Source organism: Canis lupus, chromosome 17 (assembly GCF_048164855.1).
Source record: "Canis lupus baileyi chromosome 17, mCanLup2.hap1, whole genome shotgun sequence".
Taxonomy (NCBI): domain Eukaryota; kingdom Metazoa; phylum Chordata; class Mammalia; order Carnivora; family Canidae; genus Canis; species Canis lupus.
In genome coordinates this window covers 12,060,392-12,072,231 of record NC_132854.1, presented here as the reverse complement: position 1 = coordinate 12,072,231, position 11,840 = coordinate 12,060,392, and the positions used below count along the sequence as shown (strand labels likewise).

Below are 11,840 nucleotides of genomic sequence, written 5' to 3'. Positions count from 1 at the left end.
TCCTTGTGGGGTGTTTTGATTTTTATTTTTTTGAAATAGCTTTTATTATGTAAAACATTGTTATATAATGAAAAACTCACCTAGTTGAAGGAAATGTTCTAGCAAACTGGATCTACCTCCTATTTGGTATTAGAGAAGGTGAGTATGTAAAGAAAAGGGAATGGAGTGATTGTCCTGTGAGATGCTGTGGGGCATAGTGTGCGATAATTGCATGAGCCCACAAGCCTTATTTCTATTGTCTTTGAAAGTTACCAGGGTTTCTTCTGCTGTACTATAAAAGTGCAATCAGTGTCCTCTTCTTAGAAGAGATACGATGGACATTTGTGATCTGAAGTGAATGTTTTCTAGTATTCTATCAAGTACTATTGTGAGTGTATAGTAGATAGTAAATATTAGTGATTTTAGTGGAAGGAAGGAAGGATGAAATGAACTATAACCTCCTTTCCTTTTTCTGTACTTCAGCTTCATATGCTTGAGCCCGATAGGGCTCTCAGAAGTTAGCTAGTCATAGCTTGAAAAGGGTCAAACTGAATTATTTTTTTTTTTTTTTTTTTTTTTTTTTGTCAAACTGAATTATTGTTGACAATAGAACAGATGTTGTGTCATAAAATAAGGAAAAGAGAAAAACTGGTCAGTGACTAATAACAGTATGATATTTTGTGAAGTCTGTGTGTATAGAAATAGCAACGGAAATTTCTACAAAACAACCTGTATGTTCATGGTCTGAAATGTGTGCTTTTGTATTATGGGTATGTATATGTGGTCTAGTACTTAGTCATCATTTAAAACTACACAGTGATTAATAACTTCTAAGGAATTTTTAAACTTCTTTTATTGGTGTATAAGACATGAACTGTGGTCATTAAAATTCCTATCAGGATTTTTCTTAGTTCACATTGAAATGTAACCTCAAACAGGAACATGGCCTCCAATTCTCTATTGTAACATCATCCTTTACACTGTGTTGCTAAATATAAACAAAAGAACTTCTATAAATTAAGTACCTCAAAAAACCTGTCCTGGTGTGAGATCTCTCAAGTGCAACCAAAATAGAGTTTTATTATTATTATCAGGAGAGGAGAAGGCCATATTTTGAGTATGTATATGAAACTGTGTAGTTTGCCACTTTAAAGAGAAATTTATTTGTTCAGCAAGTATTTTTTAAGCACCGCTCTGTGTCAGGCATCATTTTAGAGAGCAGTGATAAAGCAGCAAACAAAACCAACAGAAATCTCAGGCTCCATGGAGTTTCCCTTCAGTCAGAGAAACAGATGATAAGTCATGTAGTGGATTAGGAGGTTATAGGTGCTATGGGAAAAGGAAATAGAGAATTCTGAGTGGGGTTGGGTCTGTGAGGTGGCCTAGGGGTTGCACTTTGGAATGAGGAGGCCAAGAAGGAGCTATGTAAGGAAAGAGCAGAAGGGTATGAGGGAGTAAATGGTACACGTCTCTGGGAAGGTAGCCAGGAGGTGGACATGCCCGGGGGCACCACATGCCTGCTGGGGCTAGAGTGAGACACGCACTGGCCCAGCGTGGAGGGAGCAGCCACAGCAAGTGGCAGGGAGAGTTCAGGGTCTGGCATGCAGGGCCTTGTAGGTTTAATGGAAAGCTACTTTGAGTTTAGCTAAGTTAAAATATAACGAAAGTGTTCTCTTGTGTGGTATTTAGAATGGCAGGGTTTTTCTTATTACAATTCAGTTAACATATAGTATATTATTAGTTTCAGAGGTAGGGTTCAGTGATTCATCTGTTGCATATAACATCCAGTGCTCATTACTTCATGTGCCCTCCTGAATATCATTCCTCCCACCCTATCCCTCCTCCCCTCCAATGACCCTTAGATTGTCTCCTAGGATTAAGAGTCTCTTATGGTTTGTCTCGCTCTCTGATTTCATCTTGTTTTGTTTTCCCCTCCCTTCTCCTATTGTCCTGTTTTGTTTCTTTTTTTTTTTTTTAATTTTTATTTATTTATGACAGTCACACAGAGAGAGAGAGAGAGAGAGGCAGAGACACAGGCAGAGGGAGAAGCAGGCTCCATGCACCGGGAGCCTGACGTGGGATTCGATCCCGGGTCTCCAGGATCGTGCCCTGGGCCAAAGGCAGGCGCCAAACCGCTGCACCACCCAGGGATCCCCTGTTTTGTTTCTTAAATATGAGTAAAATCATAGGATAAATCGTCTTTCTGTGATTGACTTATTTCACTTAGCATAATACTCTAGTTTTATCCACATCGTTGCAAGTGGCAAGATTTCATTTTTTCTCATGGCTGAGTATTATATATATATAATATATATTATATATATATTATATATATATATAATATATAAAACCTCTTTATCCATAGAATGGCAGCTTATATAACTCTCTCTTCATTAAAATTGCTTTGTCAGTTTTTTACAATCAAATATTGAGAGTAAATTATATGTAAGGATTTACATAGTATCAGGGGATGCAATGCCAAATAAAATATTGAGCTTTCTGACAATTAATAATCTAATGGGAGACTTTTATTTTTTTTTATTTTTTTAATTTATTTTTTATTGGTGTTCAATTTACCAACATACAGAATGGGAGACTTTTAAAAAAAGATTTATTTATTTATTTGAGAGAGAGAGAGATCATCCACACGCGTGAGTTGAGGGAGGAGCAGAGGGAGAGAACCTCAAGCAGACTCCTTGCTCAGCACAGAGCCCTACATGGGGCTCAGTCTCATGACCTATAAGATTATAACCTGAGCCGAAATCACATGTTGGAGGGTCAACTAACTGAGCCACCCAGGTGCCCTTCTAATCGGAGACTTTTAAAAACTGTATATAGTTAATTAAAAGGGGATCATAAAAATAAACTCAAAATGGATTAGACCTATATGTGTGACCTGAAACTATAAAACTCCTAGAAGAGCACATAGGCAGTAATCTCTTTGACATTGGCTGTAGAAACATTTTTCTAGATATATCTCTTCAAGGAAGGGAAACAAAAGCAAAAATAAACTATTGAGACTACACCAAAATAGAATGAAGGAAACCATCAACAAAATGACAGGGCAGCCTACTGGACGGGAGAAGATATTGCAAGTGATTTATCTGCTGAGGGATTAATATCCAAAAAATACAAAGAACTTCTACAACACAACACCAAAAAAACCCCACAAATAATTTGATTAAAAAGTGGATAGAGGGTCTGAACATACATTTTTTTCAAAGAAGACATACAGATAACCAACAGACACTGAGAAAAGATGCTCATTCGTCAAGGATACGCAAACCAAAACCAATGGGATATCATTTTACATCTATCAGAATGACTACAATCAGGAAGCTAAGACATAACAAGTGTTGGCAAGGATGTGGAGGAAAAGGGCAGCCTGGATGGCTCAGCGGTTTAGAGCCGCCTTCAGCCCAGGATGTGATTCTTGGAGACCCAGGATCGAGTCCCACGTCGGGCTCCTTGCAGGGAGCCTGCTTCTCCCTCTGCCTGTGTCTCTGTCTCTCTCTCTCTGTGTGTGTCTTCCATGAATAAATAAATAAAATCTTTAAAAAAATTTAAAAAAAGGATGTGGAGGAAAAAGAAGAATCCTTGTGCACTGTTGGTAGGAATGCAAATTGGTACAGCCACTGTGGAAAACAGTATGGAGGTTCCCTAAAAAATTAAAAATAGAATTACTATGATCCATTAATTCCACTGCTGAGTACTTACCCAAAGGAAATGAAGACACTTATTCAAGAAGATAAATGCACCCGTGTTTATTGCAGCAGTATTTGTAATAGCCAAAATATGGAAGCAACTCAAGTGCCCATTGATAGATGAATGGATAAGGATGTTGCATACACCTGTACACACACACTCTCTGGAATATTAGCTATAAAAAAAAAAAGAATGAGTTCTTACCATTTGCAACAACATGGATGGACCTATAGGATATAATGCTAAGTGAAATAAGTCAGAGAAAAACAAATACCGTATGGATTTATTCATATGTGGAATTAAAGAAACAAAACAAATGAACAAAGAAAAGAAAAGACATGAAAAAGAGAGTCAAATACAAGGGAACAAACTGGTGGTTGCCATAGGGGAGATGGGTGTAGGGATGGGTGGAAATAGGTAAGACGATTAAGAGTATATTTATTGTGTGTGAAGGTAGAGATAAAAATGGAAGGAGCAGCCAAATATCTATTTAAATAAAGAACATTTAGAGCACCAAATCACCTCCTTGCCTCAGATCGGTAGATGGCTTCTATGTCTGTTGTCACCCCAGTAGAGTCTATTGTCTAGAGAGGTCTCTGAATTGCTGTAGGGTACTAGGCACAACCCTAACCACTAACCTCAAACCCTTGACCCTAACTGTACCACTAATCCTAATCATAAGCCTCTGGAGAGGTCTCCAAACTGCTAGATATCAGGCACATCCCCTAAACCCTGCCCCTAATCCTATCCCTAATACTAACACTAACCCTAATCCTCTGGAGAGGTCTCTGAACTATAGGATACCAAACATATACCTTAACTCTAACCTCAAACCTAACCCTACCCTAGAAAAAAAAAAGAGTACATTTATTGCGATGAGCACTGAGTAATGTACAGAAGTGTTAAATCACTATATTGCACAGTTGGAACTAATATAACACTTATGTGTTAATTAATACTTCAATTAAAAAATGAGTAACAAAAAGATTAGAATTATAGCCACTAGGCTATACTCATAAGTACTATCACATTTTGAAAAAAAAACCTGATCATACAACTCTTCAAGAATAAGGAATAGTTTATTGCCCTAAATTGAATGAGCCTCCTGTGCTGTGCCAAGTACTGTGGTGCATGCTGGAGGGTCTGAGAGGGTGCATTCCCTCCTTCCCTAGGAGGAAGGCCAGATGAGGCACTTGAGACTAATGTGCTGTGCTGTGTACATACCTCAGCTGCCCTACCCTTGTCATCCTTCTTGTAAGACTGAGAAAGGTTGCATCTTACACATCTGTATCTCCCCTTGTTACCCAGTGTCTAGCACTTAGGTGTTTGCTACTTGGGGTTTTCCCTGTTCTGGCACTTGATGCATTCTTATAGATGCCTATTGATGCTGCTGCCATTTTTCACATTTGCAGTGTATGTTTACTTTAGTTTTGTTTTTAGAAGCAGAATTGAGAGGATAAGGAGTGATTTTTTAATAACATGATCTCTATCAAAGAAGAGAAAACTTTGCACAAGAGGGTCCTGTGTTTCCACAAAAATGGAGAAAGGACATTTCTTGTATTTTTCTCATGGTAAAGATGTACTGGTGCCACTCACCAAAAAAGTAAAGGGAAAATAAAAGACAGATTGAGTCATGAAGCCAAGTGCCTGATAAAAGAATTGGTGCAAATGTGTGTCCAGACCACTCTTCTCATTCGTGTTGCTTGCCTACTCCTGGCAGGAATGTGAGTATGCAGTCCTGGAGCTTAGTTTCTTGGCATTAGAGACTGCTCATTACTTACAGATATAGCTGGAGCTCCTGTATCTGGACTACCGCCTCTCCCACAGTACCCAGGTGATTGATTTACTGTTTCACTGAAACAGTAAAAGTGAGGTAGCAATAGGGTGAAGAAGGGAGCTTCTGGCCACGAGAGGAGTTGGAGTGATCCCTGTGGGAAAGAATTGGGCTGTCCTACACCATGGGTGTTAACTCAGCAGAAAAGTGAGAAGGACGTTTAGTCTGGAAGTATTACTTGTGTCAGTGAATACTTAGAAAAGCCTAATGTACCCAGGGAGCATCTCTGGGGGAGTTGAGATGGGGGGTGGAGCTAGATCAGGGGAAGGGAGAGGAAGCCAGGTGTGCAAAATTACACTAATAAGAAAGAATTGGAGGCCTTTGCTATTCCATACTAATATTTATATTTCTTCTTTGGATACCAGGAGCCTGTAGAAGGATGAGTTTAAACAGGCATGTGATGTGATCAGAGTTGTGGTTTGTGTGTCAACAGTGTTAAGAGATGGATTAAAAAGAAATGACTTTGTTTAGAAAGACATTTGTGACTTTTGAATATGTCAAGTTGCAGGTATCAAATTGAGTTTCATCAGCAAGAGGAGGGACAGGCAGACAGTTGGTGGGTCCACTTCATTTTCGTAATCAATGCCAGGGAAGGGCTTGTGATGAAACAAAGAGAGACTGGAACAAGAAGAAGAGGATATCATGGAACCATAGAGAGAATAGAAGAGTAGCAGGAGAAATCTGGGAAACTAGCAAGAACAGGTTTTAAGGCAGAAGGAAAAAGGGGTTTGAGGGAGGGAAGGCAGGAGTGGTAAGGGTGTCAAGTGCTACAATGTGAGATGAGCCTTTGAGATATGACTGTGATGGATTATGTTTGTCACTTTAGTACAGTCTCTTTCATTAGATTTAAGTCATTCATGGGAAGAAAACATAGCAGCAACTTTAAATTTTCCCACAATGCCCGACAATTAATTAGTAGATGCTGAACCACTTTGCAGTAGTTTTAGGAGAATTGTTCGAGGGGCAGGCTGGGTGGCTCAGCGGTTTAGCACCGCCTTCACCCCAGGTGTGATCCTGGAGACACCGGATCGAATCCCACGTCAGGCTCCCTGTGTGGAGCCTGCTTCTCCCTCTGACTGTGTCTGCGCCTCTCTCTCTCTCTGTGTCTCTTATGAATAAATAAATAAAATCTTTAAAAAAAAAGGGAATTATTAGATAATTCGAGTTTTCATAAAATGTTATAAGTACAAGTTATTTCCAATGTGTTGCATGTATAGAAACCCAACTTGTATATCAGAGACCATGTTTTTAGACAGAAACAAAATTATAAGCAGTGTTACTTCAGATATGTATTTGTTCGTGGTATTTTAAATTGAGTATTATACTATAGTGATTTTGTTTGTTTGTTTGTTTGCGTAGCCTGGCACCTGTGTTTGCTCTGTTTGTACCATTTTACTGCTCCATACCAAGAATCCAAGTGGCACAAATTCTGGGCCCGTTGTCCATCACAAACAAGACATTGATTTATATATTGGGACTACAGGTACAGTATGCATTTTTATGTTCACATTTCTTTAATCAGATCTTTTCGGGGGGTGTGTGTCTTTTTCTCATTTGATCTCCTTGAAAACAATGGCTTTTTTCCCCATAAGTTTGGCTTTATGATCTATATCAAATGTTCAAAGGAAGTGTTACAGAACAAGAACATCAAGGTATATAAAGTACTAGAATACTTTCATAGTCTTTAGAAATCTGATAAGAGCTTTCACTGTAATTTGTATCAGTGGAAAATATTTTAATTGCATTGTACAATTCTGTGTAAGTTCTTTTTAAAAATCACAGTATGAAGTAGAAACAAAGGAGAATAACCAAAAGGTAGAAAGTGGAAAATCACTGTCAAAATTAAATTATTGAGTACAGTGTCCCAAATAAAGTTCTAAAGAAAAAACCAGATATGCCTTACCCACTTTATACCTTATAGCATGTGCTGCATAGGCATGATGGCACTGTCACCATTTGCTAAATGGTTTGATATGAAGACCATTAAGAGTTCTTACTGTTTGATTTAAATTGAAAAAGGTTATGTTCACCAATATCTAGTGCCATTGACCTATCTCTGCTGGGTTCCAGGCCAAGTGACAGAAGATACACGATTTTCATTTTCTACCTATACTACTCTTCACTTTTCTTTCACTCTCAGAGCTTTTGATGTGAACTTTTATTCTTCTGTTTCCTGTGGTACCATGTGTAGCTTGGCCTTTTGATCCACTGTCAATACTCATAACATTCCTTATCCCACACATATCAAACCGGATACTAGTGTCTCTGTCAAATGTCCTCCTCCCTCCCCTTTTAACCTTTGGTGTTTCCTCCAACTTGTCTGGTGTGCTATCAGGTGTTATCAGTGGCTCATCTGGGGTGGGTGTTTCCTCGCCACTTTTACAACTGTTTCTCATGAAATGTTTATTCTTCATCTTTCAACCAGCATGCTGTTAACTCTCCTTTATCCTTCCTAGTGTTCATATCATCTAATAGCCCCTTTTTGCAGTTTATTCTTATTACTAGGATTTGCTGTGACACGTGGACTTTTTTAAAAGATGTTACAGCAGAAGGCAGAATGCAGTGGTGGAAGAGTTCTCTGGACCAGGAGCAGGACAGCCATGTTCTAGTTCTAGCATGGCACCCACTAGCCTGAGACTTGGGGCCAAGTTATGGAAGGGCTCTGAACCTCATGTTGACGCTATAGTTCTTCCAACTCTAGAGTTATAGAGCTCGAGAGGGATGACAAGTGTTGTTTTATTAATTATGACATAGGAATTCAGTGGAGCATTGTGGAAGGTCTTTAGAGCCAAGTGGACTTTGGTTTGATTATTTGCTTTGTCACTTTTGTGAGGTCCCATTTGCCCACCTGTAGAGCAGTAATAATAATGTCTGTTTTATGAGGTCACTTGAAGGATTAGAGATAATAGTATTGGTTGTTTAAAATAATCCAAACAAAAAATAAAATAATCCATACAGAACTAAGTCGATTGGTTACTATTATTAATTAATAATTTATGTCTCTAGAGCTGCCACTATTGGTTTTTCTGAGATTGTGAATGTCCCTTCTTTCTTTTTTCTTTCTCTCTCTCTTTCTTTCTTTTTTTCTTTTCTTTTTTCTTTCGTAGAAGTTGGTATCAGAAAGTGGATGTGAAGATGCCTCATTGGCTTCTCAATAACATCTAGTCCTTAGCATGAATGGCATCCAGGGTTCTTTTTGCCTGCCCCTCCCCACCTTGAAGTGAATGTGAACCCTATATTCTCAAAGTTTCCGTTCTTTCCCTATCTCCCGCCTCCTTGGACCTTCACACGTGTTTCTGTGCTATCTCCCACAAAACAGCTTTTTGAATCCAGGGACATTGGGTGGATGAATGAATGAGGGAATGACTAAATGACTGAATGATTTTAATCATCATCAGAAAAACAAAAATATATGAGAAGGTATCAAATGGCTTGAGAACCAGTCATGTAATGCCCTGTACTAGAGACTGGAAGATAAAATGATGAGATGTAGCACCTATTCTCAAAGAGCCCAGTAGTGAGAAAAAACATGCACACTGTTAAAACATGAGCCGACGCAATTGAGACCAGACATACAATAGGATGAGGCACTTAAGAGTACAAAGAAAATAATTTTTTGTTGATGAAATTAATGATCTGCTCTTCCTACTTGTGTATAAAACATAGAAGTCATGAGCACTATGCTGTGGAGCCAGACCACTTGGGTATGCTCCCAGTTCCATTACCCACCAGCTGTCTGACCTTGAGCAAATTCCTTAACCTTTCAGTTTTCATGATTAAAATAGAGTTCTTAATAGAACTTACTTTGTAGGATGATTAGGAGGCTTCCGTAAGTTCCATATATGAAAAGCGTTAAGATCCCTGCTTGGCACATAGTAAGTGCTGTGAAAGTGTTAGCTGAAAACAAAAAACAGAACAGCAAAGAAGAAAGCATTAGTATTTTATTATTTTTAGAATAAGACTACAGAAAAATATTTTTCCACATAGTCTTATCCTTGTTATTTTCAGAATCGTTAACACTCTGAAATAACACCCATATTAGATAAAAGGATTAAGTTTTATTTATTTTTTTAAGGATTAAGTTTTAGATCAAGGGATTAAATTTAAATTTGCAACTGGTGCTCTTTTCTGTCTGAGGTAGCACTAGAAACAAAATCTGCCAGCCTCCTTTTTACTGTGCTTTGTTATCTCTTTCCTTTGAATCTGCCTTTTATGGATTTTTTTTTTAATGTATCCTTGATAGATGTGCAGAACTTTGAGGTTTTCATCTAGCATAGTGTCTGCAGTTAACCCCTGGTTCTGCTGCTTTCTCTAGAGGCAGAAGTTCTTATACTCCCAATCTGAATATGAACAAACAGTAGGCTCTAGATCTTTTTTTTTCTTTCAGGAACACTTTAAATCTCTATAACTTTTTTTTTTTTTTTTTTTTTTTTTTACCCTAAGCACAACTCTCCTATGTGAATAACTAGAAAACAAAGAGAGATTTTATGAAACCTAATTCTAATTACTTCTACATTAATTAACTTTGATATCACTACTTGGTTTGCACTTCTCTGAGAGTTACAACAGTGGCCCGCATGCTTGCAGAAGTCTGCTCATCTAAATTTGGAGTTGCAGTGATAAGAAATTAAAATGAGAGAATAACGTAAACTAATATTACTTGTCATTACTCAACACCAAGCATGGGATGGTGACTACATATTTTGTATGTTCTTGATTGTAATAATTTCTTTGTATGTGGTATTTCATTTGATTTAAATCAATTAATGTCCATTTGTAAAGAAGAATCTGCTTGAATTTCACTTATTTTTCTTTGTGTGGGAGTAGGCCAGGTTTAGTTAGTCTGTTTTAGGCTACGGAAAAGCTGAGAGCTTGGTTAAAAAAAAGAAAATAATAATAATATATCATTTTCTTTTGGATGACAGAATTGATATTTATTAATTTTCTACTTGTTTATATTAAGAGATATATTTGAATAATACTTCAATGATTATCACCGTAATTTTGTAAAAACAAAAGTATGCTGTAACTGGCGGTTCAATTTCATTTCTAGTTGCCTTTTTTTTCTTTTGTAGCTTTTCACCTCTGGTTCCTACATCTGGATTGTAGCCATAAGTGGACTTGTAAGTGTGATTTCCCTTCCCCCTATTCTTTCTCTTTTCTGAAGCAACTTTAGGAAAAATGTCATGTTTGGATTATGGCTCACATTCAGTTGTCTCCAACTTTCTTTTAACTATGTCAGTTCCATCTCTGTGCTGCTCCCTTATTAATGCAAAGGGGACAGTTATACAAGCAGTTGAGATGAGGGGCAGTTTGTCTCAGTTTTCAAGGTAATTTTGATGAAAGTTTTAGCTGAGTTTTTTGTTAGTGTTTTTAAAAATTACCTTAATGAGTCGAACTCCTAGTAGGAAAAAAATGACCAAAAAAATGAAGTTGGATTTACTAAAAATAGCAAGAGATGTTCTGTTTGTTTTATAAGGAGACATTGTCATGCAAAGGGAAAAATAAGGCGAAATGGAAAGTCAGGTGGGCTGGAACTGGCAGGAGAATCATCGGGGTGCGCAGCCAGGGCAGCAGCAGGGATGAACTCAAGGATCAGGTCGTGTCCTCACCCATGTGCAAAAATGCCTTCATCTCACTCATCCCCCTTCCACTCTTTTAAATTTAATTTAATTCATTTCATTTTCTTAAGCATTTGTGTTAAACTGATCAGTTTATGAGATATTTAAAAAGACATCTAGAACATGAAGTTGGGCTTTATCTTTCATTTATGACTTAAATTTGCACTCCCAAATTTGTATAAAAATAAGTTTATAGTTATGTATATGGAATACAGTTTTAATTTCTTTCTTGGGAAAGACTAAGAAAATTGCAGAAAGGATTCATTATGGTGTATATAACATCGCAGGGGAAGGATTTGGAAATAACCATGCCCTCTCCTACAGGCATTGTCAGTAAGTTATCATGATTTATTCTTGTCTGCTCTGGTGAGTGGGATTGGGGCCCCTGTGTCATTATGTTAGGACTGCTCATTTCTCTCCCTCATTTATGTGCTCTGTATCATTTCTTTTCTATGTCCAGTCTTTTCATATACAGTTTAGTCCTTTGTTCCCCAAACTGCCAGCCCACATTTTGAAAGTTGAAGTCACTTTGTTTTTCCCTCCATCAAAATCCATCTCCGATACCCAGGCCTTTAAGACCACAGCACTGACCTCCATTATGTGGTCTTTAAACTCTCCAAGCCACTTGGTGCTCCTAAGACTTTATAGTGACTTGGTGACAGTGTGAGGTCAGATTCGGTCTGTGGGGCAAGATCACCAGG

General features: G+C 37.9%; 1 protein-coding gene across 2 annotated transcripts in view; it reads left to right on the top strand.

Annotated features, from left to right (window-relative positions):
• UBAC2 (UBA domain containing 2) overlaps positions 1–11,840 on the top strand; it is a 179,510-nt gene that overhangs the window by 103,118 nt on the left and 64,552 nt on the right. For both annotated transcript variants that reach the window (XM_072782515.1, XM_072782516.1), the window contains exons 5-6: positions 6,878–7,001; positions 10,594–10,641. In XM_072782515.1, coding sequence (XP_072638616.1) covers positions 6,878–7,001; positions 10,594–10,641 — 172 coding nt within the window. The remainder of the gene's footprint in view (positions 1–6,877; positions 7,002–10,593; positions 10,642–11,840) is intronic.